The sequence below is a fragment of the Macrotis lagotis genome, chromosome X, assembly GCF_037893015.1.
Source record: "Macrotis lagotis isolate mMagLag1 chromosome X, bilby.v1.9.chrom.fasta, whole genome shotgun sequence".
Lineage (NCBI taxonomy): Eukaryota > Metazoa > Chordata > Mammalia > Peramelemorphia > Peramelidae > Macrotis > Macrotis lagotis.
Genome location: NC_133666.1, coordinates 660,090,470 through 660,115,243, shown reverse-complemented (window position 1 = coordinate 660,115,243; position 24,774 = coordinate 660,090,470). Strand labels below are relative to the sequence as shown.

The following is a 24,774-nucleotide window of genomic DNA, read 5'->3' as shown; positions in this document are numbered from 1 at the left end:
GGAAGGAGGGGGAGGGGCAGCTAGGTGGCACAGTGGATAGAGCACCGGCCCTGGAGTCAGGAGGACCTGAATTCAGATCCAGCCTCAGACACTTAATAATTGCCTGTGTGACCTTGGGAAAGTCACTTAACTCTATTGCCTTAAATAAATAAAATTTAAAAAAAGAAGAAGATGGAGGAGGAGGAGAGGTGGAGGAGGTGGTGGTGAAGGAAGAGGAAAAAGGAGGAAGCAGAAGAAAGAAAAGAAGATGAAGGAGGAGGAGGAATAGGGGAAGGAAGAAGAAGGCAGGGGAAAGCAGAAGGAAGAAGAATAAAGAAGAAGGAAAAAGAAGGAAAAAAGGAAGGAGAAGGAAAAAGAAGAAGGAGAAGGACAAGGAGGAGGAGGAGGAGTGGGAGAAGAAGGAGGAGGAGGTGGTCTTGTGTGTTTATGTATATGTAGTATAAGAAAGAATAAGAAAGAGAAGTCCCAGGTGAATAGAAGTAGATTTAGGCATGATATTGGTTATCTCCAATTTATCCTGTCTAGATCTTGTTTCACAGAGTAGTTTGCATGCAACCTCTCCCTCCTCCCCTGGTCCTTCCATTAGAGTATCAGTTCCTCAAGGGCAGGAGCTACTTTTTGCTTTTCTTTACAGCATTTAGCACAGTGATAGGCACAGAGAAAGTGCTTAATAAATGTTATTAACTAACTATAACATATATCCTGGGATAGGAGCTTCGAAAGAAGGTACTAATGAAACTTTTATTCTTCTGAACAATGAATGAATCAGTCAGTACTATTCACTACTTATTATGATAGAGACATTGTTCTAAGAACTTGAGAAAAAACAAAAAACAAATAACAAGATCCCCCAAACAGCCTATGCTCTCAAAGAGTTTACATTCTACAGGAAGGAGAGAACAGAGCATATGCTATATATATATGCATACAAATAGCATATGCTATATATATGTATACAAATAGCATATGATATATATATATATACATATATATATATGTATATATATTTATATATATATATATATACACAAAGGGTGTCCCAAAAGTCTTAATTTGATTTTATGTTTTAATAAGTTCAGGTTTAGTAAGTTTAATAAGTTCGGGTGTTTAAATGCTAAAGATTTACAACAAAGATCATTGAAAAGCTTAATTATTTTTATTTCTTTTACATTTTTTAGTTTTGTAAATTTTGAATAATAATCTTTAAGATTTAATTTAATTGCTTGGATGACACTTTCTCAAATTGGTTTTTCACCAGAGGAGGTCCTCATGCTTGCCACTTTGGATACCTGATTAATCTTCATTAGATTTTTTTTTCTTATTGAGGGTCACATCAAAGCTGTCATGTCTGTATCACAAGCTTCATTTTGGAAATGATCTTAAGTTGGGGATTGCATATGCAATCTTTCCAGTCACTGAGCAGCAGCTGAGAAAGGTTTTATGAAGTTCAAAAATTGACTGGAGCAATGAAGTATATCAAAAGATGGTGATTATCTTGAATTTTAAGAAGAAATATTCAGTATTTTAAAGTTTTAAGTATCAATCTTCCAAATTTTGTTTACACTTCAGATGTTATTAAAGTTTAAACCTACACTAAAAAATTTGGGACATTATAAAATATTCAGAGTAGATAAAAGATAATGTTGGGAGCAGTTGGGGGTGCAGTAAATAGAACACCAGATTTGGAGTCAGGATGACCTGAGTTCAAATCTTACCTCAGGCACTTGTGACCCTGGGCAAGTCACTTCACCCAGTTTACCTCAGTTTCCTCACTTGTAAAATGAACTACATGAGGAAATGGCAAACCATTCCAGAATCTCTGCCAAGAAAGAGTTGGACATGACTCAACAACAAACAATGACTGCAATAACAACAAATCTTAGAGTGGAAGACAGGATAGGAGCAGCTTCAGGGACAGGGAAAGGACGCCAGCAGAAGGTGAAATACTTAAGATGAATCTAGAAAGAATTCAGGAATTCTAAGAGACAGAGAAGAGAAGGTGGATCCTTTGTCACCAAAGTCAATAAATCAGTAATTTTCTCATTGATTCCCATTCTTAGAGAGTCATTTGAATTCTTGAATTACTTCAATGACCTCAGAACTCCCCTCTGCCTTGGAGATTCTGAAAATCTTGGGAAATAGAACAAGAGAAATTGCTTACAAGAAGCTGATGGGAAAAGATTTTTCTATTTTAAGAGAAACGACCCAGGCATGTTGAGTGTTTATTGTGTCCTTTATCTCCTTTACCTTCTTATCTAGTTAGTCCTCAAGTCCTTCTTCATAATGTCTTTCCCATTAGCTCCTTCCTTTCCAGTCCCAGAAAATCCTCCCAGCCCTTGCTCATCACCTTGTAAACTGTTGTATTCACATCCTCACGCATCTCTTTGACTAGAGTTAATCTCTCTTCCCTATGACTTCTCCTTTCTGCACATTCTCTTTCCATTTTGCTTTACAATTTTTATTCTCTTTCTCTCCTGTTAAAGAGCCTACTATGGGGCAACTAGGTGGTGCGGTGGATAGAACACTGGCTCTGAAGTCAGGAGGACCTGAGTTCAAATCCAGCCTTGGACACTTAATAATTGCCTAGCTGTGTGACCTTGGGCAAGTCACTTAATCCCATTGCCTTAAATAAATAAAAAATAATTTTTTTTATAAAAAAAGAGCCCACTATAGTTATCCAGTGCCTGGAGGATCAAGTCCATTATTGTAGGTCTATGCTCAAAGTCTCTCTAAGGGAAGAGACCCCAAACCTGGCTTGTATAACCTTATTTTCCCTATGCTTCTATTTAGTTTGGAGTTTCTTTAAGACTGGGCTTATCTTTTGCCTTATTTTGTATGCCCAAAGCTTGCCACAGTTCTTAGCATATAGTAGGCACTTAATAAATGTTTATTTTATCATTTCAGACTGATAGAAAATATAATTCACATCTGTAGGCGTGGATGGTATTATGGACCACAATTTGAAAATAACACATTTTCTTATCCTTTACAGAAAGAAATTAATTTGTCATTTTTTTCCATCTCAGAAAGTGTAACAAGATTTAGAGCTGGAATTGATTTTAGAGCTTATCAGGTTTGACCAACCTCCTTGTTTTAAAGAGAAGAAAACTGATGACTAGAGGAGTTAAATGATGAGTCCAAGGTCACAGACCTAGTTAGTGGTAAAACTGGGATTTGAAACCAGACTTTTTGATGGTAAGGCCAGAGCATTTTCCTTTATGACATTTCATTTCATAGGCATAAGGAACTCTCAGGAAAGTAATTTCCTCTTTTAACAAAATAGGTTCTTGCTCTCCAATATATAAAGTTTTGGAGAATTAAGAGGCTTTCCTAGGTTCACATAGCCTAGAATTTACATCCAGTTCTACCTGGAGAAGGATTCAATTATGAAGGATTTTGAATGTTAAACTGAGGCTTTGACCTCAGACCCATGCTAACTGTGTGACCCATAAGTAGTTACTTAATCCTGTTTTCCTCATTTTCATCTTCTGAAAATGAGTTGGAGAAGGAAATCGCAAACTCCTTTAATATCATTGCCAAGAATCTCAAAATGGAGTTGGAAATAAATTAACAATGACAAAGACTCATGATAGAGAACCATTGGAATTTATCTCATTTAAAATTGAATAATCTTAAATTTCCAGCTATCATAATATAAAGTGAATTATGAAAATAATGCATCCAAAGAAATTATTGATCTAGGAATTTTTAAAATTATTGATAATTTCTTTATTGATTCACAAAATTACTATACTCAATAGAAACAAGCAGCTTATTTTACAATGGTCTTCAACATCAGTTGATATTTACTCATTTCCCACACTGGGCTGGCTGCCATAGAGTGGAACCATCCTGGTGCAAAATAGTCCTTTTTCAAGTAGCTCTTTAGTAATGTTATGATTGGAGTCATCCTCAGACTGATTTACTCTCCTCTGGCTCTGCTAGAATATGCTAAGTTGATCCTAGTCTGTCTGCTGAAATAGGACCATTCATCATGAAAACAGTTGTAATTGGGTTTCAAAGTTATTAGGCTAACCCCTCATTGAATAACCTCAAAATTATTCCTTTCTAACTTCATCAGCTAGATTTCAGCATCCTATTGAGACTTACCCAGGAGTACAATGGCACCCTTCATCTGCTTCCTTTCTTGCTAGATTCTCTCAGGGACATTCTTATCTTAAGGCTGGTTAGGATATGCCCATTCATTGTATGTTCGCTAATGAAAATGGAGTGGGATCATATCTTTATCAGTTAGTCATCAGAATTACCAAATTTCTAGCTGGTTAAATTTATAGTTGACATTACAATTCAAATTGAATATTCAGCAAGGAACAACTGAAGCCAATTAGTTTATTTAAGTTAGCAAAAAATGATTTCTCCAAGGTACACCCTCCCTCCTTCCCTGTACTTTAGGATCAGATAGAGCCTTCTACTTAGTAAATTTATTTATTTTTTAAAAGCACATCAATTTATTTTCGAAAGCTTTAGTGTCCCTTCCCCCTCTCTTACACTACAGTCATTTCCTCTTAATGATGCCTTCCCCTATTAAATCTTCCTTTGTAATCCAGAGAGCAAATAATATTTAAGCAGAACCAATTGGCCTATAACCCAGGTCAACAATAACCCTCCATGTCTGTGGACCCCATCTCTAGACTGAGAGAAGAAAGGTGATTTCTTTGATCAGGAATCTGATACCCAGATGGTTCATGATAATTCATTGGCATTTGACAATTTTTTAGACTTATTATTTCTTCCATAATTGTCACTGTGTGTGTGTGTGTGCACATGATCTTGGTTTGGCTTTCGTGGTTCGGCCTCACTTCTCACATTTCCCCGCATTTACTCAATTGAATTTGCAATAGTGTTTATTAAGGGCCCCTTAGTTGAAAAATACTGGACAAACCATTTATCCTCCCAAAGCCCAAGGAAACTCTTTAAGACTATAGATTGCTGAGCTGGCACAGATCTATATTGGTAGAGAAAGTGTGCTAATTATTTGAGCTCTTTACCAATGAAATTTCCATCCATGTGTTAGATATTGCTAGGGTTTGAGAATAAAGAAGACAGTCCCTGCCTGGAAGGAGGGTATATTCTCCTGGAGGATATAACATTTATGCAGTTAAAAAAATTTGCTATATACATATATTGTACACACACATACACAGTAAATTCAGGGGTGATAATGAGGACAGCCCTAACAACTCAAATCATTAATTTCCTCCCTCCCTTCCTTCCTTCCTTCCTTCCTTCCTTCCTTCCTTCCTTCCTTCCTTCCTCCCTCCCTCCCTCCCTCCCTCCCTCCCTCCCTTCCTTCCTTCCTTCCTTCCTTCCTTCCTTCCTTCCTTCCTTCCTTCCTTCCTTCCTTCCTTCCACCTTCCTTTCTCTCCCCTTCTTTCCCTCCCTCTTTCTCTCCCTCCAAAAACTCATGGGGAAGAATCTGCCTTTACCAGTGCAGATTGTCACCTTTTCTATGCTTTAGTTTTAGAATGTTGCCTGAAACACAGAGTAGCAAAATGACTTAACTAATATCGCGGTCAGCATATGTTCAAGGGGTGAGACTTGAGATCATGTTTTCCTTATGCTGGGGTTAGCTCTTTATATATGGCATAATAGATAGAACACTGGCCTTGAACTCAGGAGGACCGAAGTTCAAATCCAGCCTCAGACATTTATTAGCTATGCGACCCTGGGCAAGTCAAGTCACTTAACTCTGATTGCCTCGCATCTGGGGCCATCTCCAGTTTTTCCTGATTCCTATCTGGCCACTGAACCCAGATGGTTCTGAAGGAGAAAGTGAGGCTGGTGACTTAGCACAGCTCCCCCCTCACTCAAATCCAATTCATGTGCTTATCACTACATCACCTCCCTGATGCCATGATCTTCTTTGAGAACCAAGGACAAACATCATACATGATTGTTCTGACACTGTCTCTTATTTCTTATGGTGCAATGACATTCCATTTCGTTTGGTTACCACAAATAGTGATACTTTGAATGTTTTGTCATTGATAGGGCTCTCTTCCTCATGGTTGATCCCAAGGGATATCACTATACTATTACCTAATCTTTCTAAACTAATCTGGCTTTTCAGGTGTCATTATTTATTGAATTACAAATCTTCTAGGAAGTGCCAACCAAGTGATATTTCTGCTTTGCTTTGATCTTTAGCTCTGGAGAAGGCATCTGGTCAAACCAAGGCTGTGTCCTCATAGAAAAGAACCTCAACTACTCCATCTGCCGCTGTAATCACCTTACCAACTTTGCTATTCTGATGCAAGTGGTTCCTCTGGAGGTAAGAATCCATATGATGAGCAGGTCCTAATATGACAGGACCTTTGAAGCCTGTCTGGTATCTTTCTTGGCACAGGGAGGGTTTATTGTTTAGACAGGAAGGAATGAGTGATGGAGAAAACTTGGGTAATGATGTAGAAATTTAAGATGAAATATTGCATTCAGAAAACAGCTTGTAGCTTAGTTTGGAAGGTAGAGAAATAACAATAATGACTAAAATTCATGTAGCTCTTTACAGTTTGCAAAACATTATATATACCTATTTATACAGATATACACATCCAAATATGTCTAAAACACACATATACATATTATATTTATGTATATCTTATATCCATATATTACATACATATATATATATATATATAGTTTGACATTCAAAACAGCCTTGTGATTTAAGAAGTATCATTATCCCTGTTTTACAGATAAAGAAATTGAGGCAGAGGTTAGTTAAGCGACTTATTCAAGATCATACATCTAATTAATATCAAAGGCAGGATTCTAATTTGGGTCTTCCTGCTCCCAAGTTCAGTACTCTATCTAAGCTGTTGTTTGTTCAGTCATTGTCAGTCATGTCTAACTCTTGGTGACTCCATTTGGGGTTTTCTTGGCAGAGATACCATAGTGGTTTGCCATTTTCTTCACCATCTCATTTTATAGGTGAGGAAACTGAGGCAGAGTTAAGAGACCTGCCTAGGCTCTCAAAACTAATCAGTGTCACCCTGAGTATTTTGATGTTTTCTTGGCAAAGATACTAGAGTAGTTGGCCATTTCCTTCATCAGATCATTTTATAGATGAGGAAATTGAGACTTAAGTGACTTTAACAGGGTCACAGATAGAGTAGGTATCTGAGGCCAGATTTGAACTTGGGAAAAATGAGTCTTTCTGACTTCAGGTCCAGTACTCTGTCCATTATGATACCACTTAAGGGTCCAATACTAAGTTTCAGTGGAATAAATCTAAGAAGGTAGGTGAGAAGCAGGTCTAGAGATCTTCAAATGGCATTTTTGCTCTTAGAAATAATAGAGATAGTAAACTTTATAAGAGGGGAGTGACATGGTCAGACCTTGGATAAGGAAGATGACTTTTGCCTCCATGTGAAGAATGAATTCGAATGGGGAGAGACTGACAGCCAGGAATACAATTTGGAGGTTGTTACAATGGTTGAGATGAGAGATGATGAGGATGGATGTTGGTGTTGGCTATGTGAGAAGGGAGAAAGGGACATATGTCCAAGATGTTATAAAGTTGAATCAACAAGACTTGGCAAATGATTAAAGAAGGGGACAGGAAGAGGGAGGGGAGAAGAAAACTTCTTGAATAGCTGAATGAGACTTGGATTATGAGCTTGAATGAATAAACATTAAGTAGTGTGCTTGTGGGCACATAACTAATAAATATCAGAAGCTCTTCCTGAATCCATCTTACATTCTTCCAACTATCCCAGGCCTGGTGCTATATTGGATAGAGCTCTGACCCTAGAGTCAGGAAGACCTGAGGTCAAGTTCAGCCTCAGGCATTTATTACATGTGGGATTTACTCCTGGGGAGTCAATCTCTCTATGCCTCAGTTTCCTTATCTGTAAAATGGTAGCAATAATAATAATAATAATAATAATAACACCTCCCAAGATTATGAGGATCAAATGAGGTGATATTAATAAAGCGCTTTGCAAACTTAAAACACTATATCAATGCCAACTCTTCTTATTATTACCTACCTAAAAAATGATTTTGCCATGCTATTATTGCTGCTGCTGCCAAGAAGTATGGCATAATGGATAAAGAGTTAGCCTCAGAATTACGAAGACCTGCCTCAGAGGTGAGTCCTGCCTCCGAGATATACTGATAGTGTGACAACTTTACTTATGGTGAATCTCATATCCCAGGCAAATCTCTAAAACTAGAGTTTGTTGTTCTACTTTAGAATAAGAATTTATCTCTGTGGGTCTTGCCTCAAGAATAAAACCACCAGTGTGTGTAATGATGGCGACGATGATGATGATGATGATGAAGGTACAGGGATTACCTCTAGTGTACAGTTAAAGAAATTGAGTCTTGAAAGGGTTAAATGGCTCCATGAGTTACATAAATGCAAACTATTTCTTTTAGAAATTTATTCTTGATCTTTTCAAGAATTGCCATGCCAAACATCCTCTTTTAAAATATAAAATAAATTTTAACATGAAGTATTCATTTTTTCAAGTAATTGTAAAACAAATTTGTATTCAGCTAACAAATAATGCCAGCAGTGAGTAATTGCTGCCTAGAATGAATACATAGCAAATAAAATGTAAGGCAGGTATAAAAATAAATGGCATAGAAAGACAGCATGTGCAGAAATCATATTATAAAGGGAGAAACCATGAGAGGTAGTTTATGGGGTAGAATGGAGAGGACTGGACTGAGGATTGGAATGACTTGCATTCAAATCCTGTCTCAAATACTCACTAAATGTAAATGATCCTAGGTAACTCCCTTAGTCTCTCCCAGTCTTTATTTGCTCATCTGTAAAATGGGGATAATAACAGGATCACTTATCTCCCAGTGGGGTTGTGAGGAGCAAATGAGATAACAAGTAAAAAGTGCTATGCAAACCTTAAGAATTATATAAATATTTATCATTGTTATTATTATTATCTGAATAAATAACATTATCTACTAAACTAATACTACATGCCCATAAATACCATCTTACCAAATACATCAAGTAGGTTAATACACTAATCTTTTGTATTAGAGTAGTTTTTTCTTATCTATTTCAATGCCAACACCCTCCCCTTAGAGTCTCACTATGTGTATATCATGTATGTACAGACACATATGTGTATCATCCATGAGCAATGAAGGCGGGACAAGGACTGTTTTGTTCCCTTTCTTTGAATCCTTAGTATTTAGGAGATTTTCTTATTTGCAATTGTGATATTATTCTTCAATTATGCTTAATTTTTCATGAACCTGGGGACCATAGCACATCTGTATTATCCATGGTTCTTTTTTATTTGTTGTTTTTTTTGGCAAAGATCCTGGAGAGTAGTTTGCCCTTTCATTCTCCAACCAATTTTATAGATGAGGATACTGAGGCCAACAGGAGTGACTTTCCCAGGATCACATAGCTAGTGAATATCTGAGGCTAGTTTTGAGCTCAAATCTTGACTCCAGGCTGGTGCTCTATTCCCCGAGCCATCTAGCTGTTTTCTAACAAATAGTAGATGTTTAATAAAATGACTTGACTTGTTAGGAAATTAGCACTTAGGAGATACAATGGATTGATAATATCCAAGGTAGGGGATATTGAAAATTCCTGGTCTAGAAGAAGCCCTCCCATATAAGAAAGGAAGTAATTTGGGAGCCTGGGGAACTTTTTGAGGAGGTGGACAACAGTAAGGGACTTTGGGAGGATAACTGGAGAGCAGTTGAATGAGGAAATGTTAGGGTACTAAAGATAACCTTTTACTAATGCTGATTTTTTTTTTTCCAATCAGGAGTGGGCTGGAGCTATAATTAGCTTTCCCAGCCATCTGGCACATAAGGAGTGCTTTATAAATGATTGTTGACGGACTGGCTAGCCACTGTAGAACAAGGAAACCATGGGAGATAACATTTTACAGTTATTAATCCATTCTTAGGTAGAGGACCATATTGGCTCATTTCCACTGTCTCTTTCAACTTTGACATTCTGAATCTAAGTTTGGGATCAGAATCCCTTGGAGGATTTATTCCTTGGGTGAGGCATCCTATCATATCAATATTTAAAGAAATTAATTCAGAAATGTCAAACCACTTCAGTATCTTTGCCAAGAAAACCCCAAATAGGGATAGAAAGTTTCAGACCCAACTAAAAAATGATTGAATATTTCATCAACTACTGAAGACAAAGCTAAATACTTTTGGCCACATATTGAAAAGACAGAATTCATTAGAAAAGACCCTGATGTTGGGAAAAATTGAAAGCAAAAGGAGAAGGGAACAGTAGGGGATGAGTTGGTGGATAGCGTCATGGAAACAACAGACTTTGAGAGCTGGTAAAGGATAGAAATGTGCTGCAGCCTATGGTCCATGGGGTCATGAAAAGTCATATAACAGCTAAGTTAAAAGACTTAAGGACAACAAGAATAGAGGCATTATAGCAGCAGTTGGACCATAGCTCTAGAGTGAGAAGGGACCTCAAAGCCCATCTAATACCATTTTATACAGATGGAACCTGAGATCTCAAGATATGAAGTTATTTGTTTAATTTCACATAGATACTAATTGTAGCTAAGTAACACTTCTACAACAATTCAAATCCCGGTCTTTTGACTCCAATAATCATATTCCATCGCACCTAGTTTCTTTCTTATTAGTGAACGAACTTAATTTAGTTGAAAAACATAGGATCCTAGACTGAAATTTAAAAAGAGACAAAAAGGTCATTTAGTTTAGTACCTTAGATCTAAGTCTGGAAGGGACCTCAGGGTGATCTCTTTCAACCTTTTCATTTTACAGATGAAAAAAACTGAGATCCAGGGAATTTTTGGTGACTTGTTCTATGTTTCCTCTTAAGAGGTGAAATTTAGACCCAAGTCCTTTGAAACCAGAATCAGTGAATAAAATGAAATAACATATGTAAAACTTTGCAACATGAAGGTCCTCTCTAAATCCCAACTCTAATTACCTTCACTGGGTCATGGTTCCTCCCTTCATTATAGAGTTCAGAATTTAAAATCAAAACTCGGTCCTCTGGCTCCAAATATAACAATCCAGAGCTTTTCTAAGAATTGTTCTAGTGGTTGTTGATAAATATTTTTGTTATGAATGAAAAACATGATGAGAAAGATCAATCCTGAATTAGATTTGGCAGCTAGATAGGGATTAGTTCAGGCGACTCAGTGGATAGAGCTTTGGGCCTGGAGGGAGGGAGATGTCAGTTCAAGTCCTGTTGGTCTTGACAGCATAGCCATGATTATCTCTGGGTGCATCCAGGCTCTGACCGCCATGCTATTAGATGATGTGATCCTTTTGCTAAGGTGTGGTTCTCAGCAACTCATGACTGAAGTCAACCATGCTGAGGCCTAGCCTTGGATGAGCCAAATACTGGACTGTTGGAGGGTATTAAGCAATCCTGGCAGGCTATTTGCAATCTCAATTTTCTGCCAAAACCCTTCTAGTGTTTACCCTCCCATGGAGGGTTCTGTGACAGCTGATACAGAGTGTTGGAAGGCTAGAATATATATTGCTTGGGGCTTTGTTTATTTACTATGGTCTAATCATTTACCCGTGGGGTCCAGGCAAGGGACTTGGTTTGTGTACTATGGACTCAGAGCTACCCCTCCTGGCTCAGGGCTGCTCCAAGGAACTGTTCCAGGGTACCTGAGCCTAGAGGCATTAATTTCTTGGATGAGAATGGCTCTCCGGGAGGTTAGCGTAAAGACCTGAGGGAAGATATGAGCTCAGAGGCCTTCTTCCAAGGACATTCCTTGATGCCAAGATTTGACTTGGGCTACAATTTTGCCTTCATTATATTTTCCCTACTCTCATTATTAAGATGTTGGAACTGAATAGTTAGCCTGAATTTCAGACAAATATGCACCAGTTGTGGAAGGGATCTAGATGTCACCAAGGAACAGGATGACGGATTTCTGACCCCTAAAACTCGATTTACTGAAATTGTCTCGAGTATTTGTAGAGTTTTGGGTGTTTGTTTCTATCCCAGAAGTCTAGCAGAATGTTCAACAATAGCTTGGGTTTAAATCCTTCATCTGAAACTACCTGTTTGATTTTTTGGGCAAGTTATTTTTAGTTCTTGGAGGTTTAGTTTCCCCATCTGTAAAATGAAGAAATAGACTATAATTGGCCTCTGAGATTCCTTCTGGCTCTGAGTCTATGATTCCATAATTCTTCTTGGGCAATGATCAGAAAGATTGACTCAAGAGAGGTGCAAGAAAGATATTCCTATATCTCATATATTCCCTATTGAAAATCAGTTCTCCAGGTCAGGGGTAGGGGTATGTGCAATACACATTTGCAAAAGGGCTCCTGGGCATCAGGACCTGTGCTTAGAGTTTAAGCTTAGCATTTCTGCCTTCTAGGGCTTGAAATTGTCTATGCCATGTACAGAGATGATTATGATATGAAATAAAGATCATGGAAAAATCTGAAGGGAGAGAGGGAACCAAGGAGAGAAAATGTGCATATCCATGCCATAAGAAATGACCTGCATAAGTATTTTAAAGAATTAAAGAAGAGATCAGAGAGAAGAAAGAAGTCCAGTTTAATACAACTTAGATTGTGGGAAATACAGTCATGTGAGTCTAAGATGAAATGGTTTTTATTGGTGTTACTGTTTGTCCTTTGTTCTCAAAGAAGACCATAACATCAGGGAGATGATGCAAAAATAAGTGAGTGAATTGGATTTAAGTGAAGGAGGCTGTAGAAAGATGCCAACCTCATTTTCTCCATATGGATCAGAATGACTGGAGTTGGCCCTTGAGAGGCAAATAAGACATAATAAGTAAATTCAAAGTATGGTGCATATTATCTTCCAATTCATCACCCAGTCTTGGGTCTCCCCTACCTCTAATATCTGCCATACAGTTGCCAAAATATTCTCCAAATTGCCTCCAGGTCAAAAAGTCCTCTTGTTTAACTTTTAAGGCACGCTCTCTCATAATAAAGTAAGTTTATAATCAGAATATTGAGGATTGAAATATTTTCTGTTCATGGTAGAGGTAATATGCATCCACTGAAAGCTTTAGAGTAGAGAACAGACATGGTCAGAGCTTAAGAAGACTTTAGGAAGATTCTTTTGGCAGCTATGTGATGGATGGTTTGGAGAGGAGAGAGAAAAGAAGAGGAAGAAAAACTAGAAGACTATTTTAGAAACCTGGGTTGTCAGAGTGAAGGGCTGAAAATTGTGTATGTCTGTGACAAGTATCAGGGACTTTGCCTAAGGCAAGCATCATGAAGGACAATCTTAGTTGGAGGGAATGGGGCATGAAGATATGACAGACCCCTTGGGACCAGGGCTACTTTTGGGAAAGCTGCTGCATGGTGGTTGGGGATATGATAGGATGGAGTGGACTTGAGTTCAATTAGTTACCTGGTACCTTTCTATCTTTTCTTCTTGCTAAATAGGTGTAAAATGCTATTACTTGATAACTTACCATTTTTACCTTTTTTTTTTTAGATTTTGTAAGGCAATGGGGTTAAGTGGCTTGCCCAAGGCCACAGGGCTAGGTAATTATTAAGTGTCTGAGGTTGGATTTGAACCCAGGTACTCCTGACTCCAAGGCCAGTGCTCTATTCACTGTGCCACCTAGCTGCCCTCATTTTTACTTTTTTCTTTAGAAAGAGGGGCTAAGAATGCTTGATGAAGGAATATAACCTTGTAAGTGCTCCTCTGAATTTGGTGCTCTGGAGCAAAGGTCTAGTTGCTTTGGCCTGGTTAAGACATTATGGATGTAGGGGTCACCATTTATCTGCCTGTTAAATTATTAATAACCTTGAAGGAAACCCTTGTCTGACTTTTCGTTTGTTCAATAGACAAGAAAGCCTATATAAAATTGCATTTTTAAAGAGATGCTTTGGTAAAAGTTTGGATGAATTGCTATTGTTATTCAATTGTTTCGGTCATGTCTGACTTTGTGACCCTATTTGGAGTTTTCTTGATGTTATTGATTAATGTTGGCAACGATGCTGAAGTGGTTTGCCATTTCCTTCTCCAACTCATTTTACAGCTGAAGAAACTGAGACAAACAGAGTTAAGTGATTTGCCTATGGTCACACAACTACTGTGACAAGATTTGAATTGAGGAAAATGATCTTCCTGATTCTAGGCTCAGCACTTCATCCACTATGATGCCCCTTCAAGAGGAAGACCTCTAAAATCTTAACCCTGGTACTTACTACCCATGTGAGGCCTTGGGGAAACCACAATCTCCTTGGGTCTCCATTTCCTCATAGCATTCCTGTAGGATTATTTAGCTTAAGAGATCAAAAAGATACCAAATTTTAAAACTGGAAGGTACCTCAGAGGTCTTCCAATTTACTCCCCTCAATTTTGCAGATGAGGAAGTAAAGGCTGACCTACTTAAAGTCACATCAACAGTAAACAGCAGAGTTAAGTTTTGAATCCAGGTGCTGATCCCAAATGCAATTCTTGGTCACATTTTCCTATCCCTAGTATTGAATTCTTTAGGAAACTGAGGTCCTGGGAAGCAGAATTGATTTCTCCTTCTCTTGTCCATCCTCCTGTTCACATGTGGCTCACAGATTCTTTCTGTGCCTGTTGTTTTTAGGGTGTGTTCTTTTATTTTTCATTATTAAAACTTATTTTTGGAATTTTTATGTTTTTGTCCTGGAAATCAGTTTTGGAATACCAATTTACCGGCAAGATATTGTTTGTTTTTCTTGTCATTTGAAGAATTCTGCTTTGCCAAGTTTAACTTTATGAGTGAGATAGAATTATATTACAGTTCTGGCTTGGGAATGGCTATTGGGGTTCAAATAAGAATGTCTAAATGCTATAAAGAAAAGTTCTTTGCTAATCCATGATGCTATTCTCCATACATTATGTTTTCTTTTACTGGGAAAAGTGGATATGGAAAAGGGTATCATTTAGGAAAAAAGTATAGTGGTTTAATTTGATCCAGTTCAATGAGCACTCATTAAGTGTCTGCTACATAGAACTCATCGTGACAAGGACTGGAGGTACAAATAAAAAAAAGACAATGGTTCCTGTCTTTATGAAAGCTTACAATTTTACTTTCCTTCAATAATCTAGTTTACTTTTTTTTTTTTAGTTTTTGCAAGGCAGATGGGGTTAAGTGGCTTGCCCAAGGCCACACAGCTAGGTAATTATTAAGTGTCTGAGACCGGATTTGAACCCAGGTACTCCTGACTCCAAGGCTGGTGCTTTATCCACTATGCCACCTAGCTGCCCCTAGTTTACTTCTTCTTCACAAATAATTTGCTGATTCAATCAATCAATCATTCAACTATTAATTGAACTACCATTTGTTTGGAACTCTGCTGGGTTACCAAAATAAATACACAAAAATTATAAGATGAAGTTACAAAGATGACTTCTGTACTTAGGGAGTTTATTATAGTCTAATTAATGGTAGGTCCTGTGATTTCATTGATATAGAAAATTTCCAGGTGAGGAAAATCCCTTTACCAATGCAAGTTGAAACTTCTACAAATTATATTTTGAGGGACAGTTGCTTGAGTACTTGAAGTTTGGATGAATTGTTGTCCAGTCATTTCAGTCATGTCTGACTCTTCACCATCCCATTCAGGGTTTTCTTGGCAGAGATTCTGGAATGATTTGCCATTTCCTTGTCCAGTTCATTTTACAGATGAGGAAACTGAGGCATATAGGGTTAAATGATTTACTGAGGGTCATGCATCTAGAACGAATCTGAGGTTGGATTTGAACTCAGGAAGATGAATCTTTCTGAGGTGCTCTAGTCACTGTGTTGTCTAGCTCTTCTTCTAGAGCAGGCCTGCAATAAAATCTTGACTTTAGTATTTATCATTTGGGTGAACTTGGGAAACAATAACTTTCCTGAGCCTCCATTTCCTCATTCACCAATTATTGGGGAGGCAGGGAGGGGAGAGTTTGACTGGAATTCCTCTGAGGTCCCTCTAAATCATGTCCCAGTGATCCTTTAACTGAGACAAAATCTGGAAATTAGGAAGACTCATCTTCTTGAGTTCAAATCTGACCTTAGATACTTACTAGTTGTGTGATCCTGGGCAAGTCACTCACCCCTGCTTGACTCTGTTTCCTCATCTATAAAATGAGCTGTAGAAACGGCAAACCCTTCCAGCATCTATGTCAAGAAAATCCCAGATGGGGGATGAAGGCAACTGAACAACAACCAAAATGACCTCCTCTAGTATCAATGCTTTTTCCTCCATCCCATGCTACATCCACATTTGCTTTCTGAAGAACTGATTTTCATGCATCAAAGTCAAGTTTTATGTTCTGGTCACAGAATCACAGAGTTGAAAGTAGAGCTAATACTTAGGGTGAGGATTGTAGCTTCATCCCAGACCATTACAATTTAGAAGACAAATCAAAATTAACATTCACAGTCTGTTAAGCTGCACAGTAGACACCATAATAATTGATCTCCCATTTGCTCAACTAAATTTTGTTTCCTTGCATTGTTTTCACATAAAGAATAACGAAGTTGATTTGAGGGTCATCTCTTGTTACTTGCTTTAGTCCTGATATAGATTGACCAATAGAATGTTCACCCTTTTTAGTCCTGGGCAATCTGCCTATCTTATTGCCAACTAAAATTGAATTAAATTTCTTGACTGCAATATCATTCTATTGATTGATATTGATTTTGGAGTTCTCTAAAATCCACATATCAAAGGAATTAGTTTCTAGACAAATGAGATTTTAAAAATATGAATATGTTTGTGCGTATATGTATGTGTATATATAATATATATTAATATATACCTGCATACACATAGACACATATGTATATATTGCTTTGCAAGCCTTTAAGGACTATTTCAATTCTCATGATTTTTTTATTATTAGTCATGCCTCCACCATCTTGTACTTGAAATAGTGAAGTTAAATTTTTGAACTCAAGTGGTTTATCATGGTTCATTTGTTTGCATAGCTTGCTTTTCTGTTCTGGAAGGGAAATTTACATAGAAGAAACCCATTAGAAGAAAAAAAATAAAGGGTGTTTTACAACTGGTCTGGTTATTTGTCTCATCTTTCACATGTGATAGCCATTATCTCCTGTAAAGACAGATCCTGAATTACAAGATTGGTAGCCCCAATACAGAGACAATTGTGACTCTTAAGTGGTTACAGATCTCATCCATATGTGATCTCTCTCTCTCTCTCTCTCTCTCTCTCTCTGTGTGTGTCTTCTCCCCTAACTTGAATCTGAAGTTTCCAAAAAAACCTGATTAGCTTTTTGATTTCTGTTTACAAAAATGATATGCACTGAACTTTTCTATTGCATTCTACTGGGTCCATAAATGAAGCCTGCAGTTGCAGAGCTCAGTCAAAAGTCTCTCACAGATATCAAAATTCTCTCCCTCTTTATCCATTTTGGTTCCCTATTTTCCTCACATTCACCTGATCTCCTCATATCAATTTCAGTAGCACCAGAGATGTGCCAAAATGTGTATTTGAATCTCATTTGAGATTTACACCCCCCCCCCCAACAACCCACCTCTCCTGGGTGGGGGGGATTATTATCTTCCATTTTAAAGTTGAGAAAACTTGGGCTCAGAGAAAGGAAATGACTTGCTGAATGAATCAACTTACCTGTGGCATAGAAATCAAGTCATGAGTTAGTTTTCTAGGTCTTTTTTAAAGGCAAGTTAATGTTCAGGCAGAAAACTGGGTGATAATGGAAATGAATGACTGGGATCTAAATTGGCAATGGCAGATCTGAAATCCAAATGTCTCATTCTCAAATACAAATTAATTGCCTTACGGAGTCACTTAATAAATGTTGATTGGATTGAATTGTTTATGTTACTTTCCCCCAAATCTCCCAAGAACTTTTCTGTGATATTGGCTTTTCTCTACCTGCCTGTCCTATGGATTCCAAGGTTCTGTGTGGTCAGCCTCCAATCTTCTTTGCCAGTCTTATTTCTCACTGTTTCTTGTGCCTTCTCCAGACAAGCCAGAATGGCCACTATCTCTTGGCAGTCAATCAACTAAAGGTCACTTGTTATGTTCTAAGCTTGGGGCTAAGTGCTGAGAATTAAGAGAAAAATAAGACAGTCCCTACTCTCACATTGCTCACAGTCTAATGGGAAGACAATATGTAAACAATTATATATAAACATGGATAAATTGGAGATTATTTACAGAGGGAAGACTTTAGCTTCAAGGAGATTGGGAAAAGCTTTTGGTAGAAGTTGGGACTTTGGCTGAGGTTTGAAGGAAACCAAGGATGGGGAGATGAGGTAGGAGATATTTCTAGGCAAGGCAGATAGCCAATGGAAAGTCTGAAATTCGGGGAGGGGTTCTTTCATGCTAGGAATTGCAAGGAGGTCAATGTTGCTAGATGTATGGAGAGTGTAAGTTATGAGAAATAAGGAAAGGAAGAGGAGACACGGCTATAGAGAGCTTTAAAGGATAAACAAATGATTTTTATATTTGACCTTTTAGGTGATGGGAAGCAACTGGAGTTGGTTGAATAAGGATATGGTCAGACTTGTTCTTGAGAAGGATCACTTTGACAGCTGAGTGGAGGACAGATTGCATGAGGGCCTGATTTGTGGATGAGAGACTTACCAGCAGGTTATTACCATAGTCCAGGTATGAGGCAATAAGTACCTGAACTCAAGTGGGATAGTCAGGGGAGAGGAGATTATTTCCTTCTTTCAGAGCACTGTCCACAGTATCCAGACAGACTTCCCATAGTTCTGTATGTTGAAATCCTATCCATCCTACAATTTCCAACTTGGAAACTGCTTTCTCCATGGACCCCTTCCCTGCCAATAAATTTATACTTCTCTACTAAGACCTCTCTATGGACTTACCACATTAGAACATATTTTAATCATTATACTTATCCCATTAGATTTCAAACTCTTTGAGGGTTTTTCTTTATCTTTCTAACACTAGCACCCAATACAATGCCTTGATTACACTTTTTTTTTTTGCTAGGGATGGGTATGATGGTGAAGGGGCCCAGACCTGTGATCTTATCAGCATGGGGAACCTTCCGTGTAAACAGTTCTATTGTGGAAGATCATTTATTCATCTTGAACTGAAAGAATTACTTGGGTGCATTGAGAAGCTGAGAAAGGACTTAAGAAATATTTGTTGAATCAAGTAGTGCTTTCTTAGAACATTTCAGAGTGGAAAAAAATAACAGCACAGGCTTTGGACTCAGGATACCTGACTTCAAATGCCCTCTTGGATGTTTCTTTGCCCTTGGGGTGATCCTTTAACCCATTTAAGCCTCCTCATCCCAGTTTTTTCATCTATTAAAATGGTTGCGTATGGTAGGCAGAGGACCATCTCACCAGTCAAGTCCCTTCCAGGTCTAAATCTATAATCGAATAATTTGTCCTAGATTTCAAACACCGGCATGTCACTTCATATCTGGTTCTAGGAAAACTGATATGGTGAGTGTAGGGGGAATTAGGGAACCAATGTGAATAAAGAGGGAGGGAATTTTGAAATCTTTTGAATTGATGCTGCAGCTGCAAGGCTTCCTCTAGAGATCCCATTAGAGGTTTTGCTGTTGATAATGGAGCCTAGTTTGAGTCTCCTGGAAAGTTGACTCCAAGAAACCCATCAGGGCCATTCAAAAACATGCAGACTCATCAGTGAACACAAAACTGATTTCTGTTTTGGCTGATAAGGCTCTGTGTCCATCTCCTGTTACCCTCTTTCAGTTGTCGGCTTAGCCTTCCGATAAGAGCTTGCCTTTGAACGCCCAAGACAAGCAGACATTTATATTCTGTATGTCACATGTGAGGTGACTGCCCCAAGCGGGTCTGCTTGGGCTTTGTCTTGAGCCCACTCCCTCCAGAAGGATGCTGCTGCCTCTGCCCCTGCATCTCTCTCACCCAGAGCCGACTCGCTTTACCTTTTGAGTTGTTTGAGGAGGACAATCCAACCCTGAGTCTGAGGGAGGCGACTGTTCTGTTAGGGGGGCGTTGGTGGATGGAAGGACAGGACAGTAGCCACTCTGCAGAAAGGCCCTTCTGAAGGGGTCTGCGGGAAAAGGAAGAGGACTGGAGAGCAGCCTTGCCCCTGACCCGGCTGGGGGCCATGGGGTGTCTCTTCAGCCTGGGCTCCATGGGGGGTGCTGGGGGGAGGTCATTATGAATGCAAGCCCCAGACTGGCCTCTCGCTGGCTTCCTTTGCTCTTCTACCCAGACAAAAGGATGCCAGCAAATTGAAGGTGATCCGAATGCAGGGCCCAAGGGTAGAGACGATGGCAGCTGCTGAAGTGAGGCCCAGACAAAAGGGGATCTGTGGGAACTATCCAGGGAAGGGGCTCTGAGCTTTCTTTTTCTCTTTTTTCCCCCTTCCTTTTCTCTTGGCCTCTCCCTGTTTTCTTCCTTCTTTCTTTTTGTTCCCCTCTCTTTCCCTCCTTTCCTCCTTCCTTCCTTTCCTTTCCTCTCCCCTCCCCTCCTCTCCCTTTTCCTTTGCAATGAAATGTCCAATTTTTATTAAGAATTTTATCAAATTTTATTTAAAATGTCCACTTTTATTAAAATGAGTTTTAAATAAAATTATTTTAAGTTTTCCTTTATTGGATTATAGATATAAAGAAAGAAGGAACCTTAGATATCATCTAATCCAATTCCTCCTGTTATAGTTGTGGAAACTGAGGCTCTAAGGTTAAATGACTTGTCAAAGGCACATTGGATATTAAGTGACAAAGTTGAGATTCTATTACCAGCCCCTTGACTATAAATCCAGGATTCATTTTTGTGTTCTATGTTGCATAAACTATGTTGCCTCTTGATTGTGTATGATCTGGAGGACAAAGGACCAGTCTCTTTTTGAATATTATCATTTCCTCAAGACCTAGAATGCAGCTTATGTACACATTAGATACTTTACAAATATTTATTTAATTGAATTCAATTGATTTTTGATTAAGGAGGTATTTAAATTTAGGTGCTAAAAGCAGAAAAAATGAAGCTATCTGAATATTTTGTGTTAAGAAATTTGGGGGAATTCCTATCCTTTACAGAAAGTTAGTGGTATGGCATGATATAATCAGAGTAATCGCCAAATAACCTTTTATACACAACTGATAACCTAATTTCCTTTATAGAATAGTAATTACATAAGGAGATGCTCTTTTGAATTTACTGGGACCTTTGCTTCTCAATTTTTGTTTCTTTTTCTTACTCCTATTTCATTTTCATTCTCTTTTATAGTTTATCACAAGTGAACTTGTGGAGGACATGATAGTTCCAAAATTTGAAAGGCTATCTTGTGGAGGAAGGACAAGGCTTGGAAGAGGGATTAACTTATCTTTTTTTTTTTTTTTACACTAGGGGACAGAACAAGGAGAACTTGGTGGCAACTGCCAAGAAATACATTTAGCCTTGTTCTATAAACTTCTTCATAGAAAGTTATCGAAGGGAATAGATTGATTTGGGAGGTCATGATCTCCTCTTCCCTGGAGATCTTTAAACAAAGCCAAATGATGACTTGCATTCTAGGTTGGACTAGAAAGCCAACCTAGTTGGGATCCCTTCTGAATTTTGTGTTGCTGTCATTCTGAGAAGTGAGAAGAGCATTCGAGTCAGGAAAGATCTGGACTTACCTCCCGGGCCTCATATTTACTAGTTGAAGGCATCAGTTTATTCATCTTCAAAATAAATATAGTACTATTTATGGTTAGCCAATAGTTAGCCTTGCTACCCTTGGTATAAGAGGATTGGTTCAAGCCATGGTTCTGGCAAAAATTGGGGGGGCTGGAGATGGGAAAATCATTTCACTTCTCAGCTGTCCAGAAAGTCACTAAGACTGTAAGTGAGGGTTTTACCCCCCGCCCCAGTCTCATTGTATGTACGTGTATGTGTGTATGTGTGTGTGGGGGGAGGGGGGGCTCATTCTTGGCTTCTCTTTCATATCTAATTTTAATGACTGGATGGCATTGACTCAGTCAAACTGTGACCTGAGAAAGCCCTAGCTTTAAAACACCAAGGCCTCCCACTTAATCCAGGGCCATCTCTAGCTGTCCTGATCCATATCAAGCCACTGGACTCAGATGGCTCCAGAGGAGAGAGTGAGGCTGCTAACTGTGCTTGTCATGGCATCACCTCCCTGATGTCATGGTATTCTTCAAAAACAAAGGACAAACATCAATACTATAAGTTGAAGAGAAGGTGCTGCCCTGCATTAATAGAGGGACATTTTTAATGTAGGAGTTTCTTATACCAGCAGTTCTCACATTTTTTGTCTCAGGACTCCTTTATATTCTGGAAAATTATTGTGGATCCCAGAGTTCTGGTCTATTTATCATTTTAGAAATTAAACTTGATAGAATTTAAAATGATATCAAATTATCTATAACATATCTGTATACATATAAATTGTTTATATAATTATATAAAATTTATATTTATTAATTCATTTAGAATAGCACTAATAAAGGCAGAGAGGAAGAGAATACAGCCTACTATGTGCCAGATACTTTTTTGTGAGGCAATCAGGGTTAAATAACTTGCCCAGGGCCACACAGCTAGTAAGTATGGTATCTGAGGCTGGATTTGAATTCAAATCTTCTCATGTCCAGGATGAGGACTCTATCCACTTTGCCACTTAGCTGGTCCTAGCATTTATTTATTTTTTTTACAATTATCATTTCATTTGGTCCTCACAACAACCCTGTGAAGTAGTTTCTATTCTTATTCCTATTTTTCAGTTGAGGCAATAGAGACAAATAAAGCTTAAAAGGCTTTCTCAGGATGTACATGGAATAAGTGTCCAAGGCTAAATTTGAACTCAGGTCTTTTTGACTCTAGTCCTATAGCAACCTGGGAGGTACAGTTGAGGGATCACAGAGCTAATAAAAAATGTGTCCTGAACTCAAATCTTTCTGAATCCAAATCTAGTATTTTATTCACTACCCCACCAACTATCTCTTGTAAACACATTTCATGTTACCATAAATAACATTTACTGAAAATGATTATATTTTCTGAAACAAAAAAATTAGTGGGAAGAATGGTCTTTTTAACATAGATTTATAAAAGATTTTGTAAATCTAGTGTCTGGCTTAATAGAAAAAAGCTGAATTTTCATGTTTGTTTCTCTACTCAATCTGTTGCTTTGCACTGGTTAGGTTGTTTAGTGGATAGTGCACCAGACCTAGCATCAGGAAGACCTGAGTTCAAGTTTGACCTTAGATACTTTCAAACTGTATGACCCTAAATAAGAAACTTAATTCTGTTTGCTTCAGTTTCCTCATCTATAAAATGAGCCAGAGAAGGAAATGGCAAACCATTCCTCTGCCAAGAAAACCTTAAATGGGGTCACAGAGAATCAGACACAGCTGAAAACAACTGAACAAAACACCTGATTTCACATAGATATATGGTTGGAAAAGAGAGGAGTATTTTGATAGGAAGGTAATACCTTAGTGTTTTTATGAAAATAGTTCTGACCTTATGGACCCCTTGCAAGGGTCAGGGGGATTGCAAGTTGTTTGAGGACCACAAATAGATAACTACTGCCTTGTCTGTACCAATGAAATCATAGGTTTGGGTCAAAAAAGCAAAACAAAAAACTTTTGCCACATATATCCTCTAGAATTATTAGAAATATCCCTGGAAAAGTGCTAATGAAATGTTAATTATTATTCTAAATCATTTGGGCTGTTTTAATTCTTTTTCTGTATTAAGGATTAATTTATCAATTAATTTATCAGTCTTTCTGTCCAAATCGATCCACATCTGTCCTTAGCCTGTCTGACCATACTGAGGGACCTTATCCTATCCGACTTCCTATCTATCTGAATCACACCAGAGGTCCAGAGAAATTGCTTTATTCACAAAAAAATGTGAACTCAGTGAAATGTAAGTGAAATAAGAAAAGCTTCCATTTGGACCTGCCTTGTAGAAGACAAGACTTAGAGAACATGAGGGATGTCTGCTTTTCAAAGGATTTAGAATTAGACAGGACTTTAGAGTGATTGTCTGCTTTACCCCTTTTTTTAAACAGGTGAAGAAACTGAAGCCCAGAGAAAACGGTTAGGCTAAGGTTATATTGATAGCAAGTGGGCTAGCTGAGACCAGATCCTGGTCTCCTGACACCAGTGTTTTTTTTTCCTGTGATAACTGGTTGCCTCTGCTAATAATAAGTTCATAGAATTTTAGAAGGAAAAAGGATCCTGGGTTAGTGTTAGGAAGTAACCTGAGAATCTAGAATGTCAGAACTGAAAAGGACCCTTGAACAGGGAATGTCAGAGCTGGAAGAACATTAGTGAAAGTCAAAGCTGGGAAGATCCTTATAACACAAAATGTGAGGGCTGGGGGTCGGTCCTTAGAACATAAAATGTCAGATGGTTCCACCTTACTGAAGTTCTCTAACTGGAGAAGACTCTTTGTTGGGCATGTTGAAGTGGGAAATTCTTGTTGAGGTAGGACTTGAACTGGATGAGTTCTGAGGTATCATTTAAAGTAGAAATGCTCTGATTCTGGACCCACAAACCCCATAGAAGGCATCACAGAATGATGAACTTTCAGAGATGAAATGTCCTTCAGTGCTCAGCTCATGTATATTGTCCTATGACCATAGGACAATAAAAATGTCAGAGCTGGAGATAACTTTAAGATTACAGACAGTCAAAGCTGGAAAGATCAATAGAATCATAGAATTTACAAAAAAATTACAAATATAATAATTGGAAGGAAGCTCAAAGAATGCCTAACCCAATGCCTAACTATCCATTCGGCTGTACAACTAACCATTGGTGCCTTTGTAAGAATAACCAGGAGTTGAAGAGATCTTGGTAATTATTT

At 38.2% G+C, this 24,774-nt stretch overlaps 1 protein-coding gene across 1 annotated transcript in view; it reads left to right on the top strand.

The window, feature by feature from the left end:
* ADGRD1 (adhesion G protein-coupled receptor D1) overlaps positions 1-24,774 on the top strand; it is a 490,642-nt gene that overhangs the window by 285,345 nt on the left and 180,523 nt on the right. Inside the window, exon 14 of the mRNA XM_074205246.1 lies at positions 6,169-6,292. Coding sequence (XP_074061347.1) covers positions 6,169-6,292 — 124 coding nt within the window. The remainder of the gene's footprint in view (positions 1-6,168; positions 6,293-24,774) is intronic.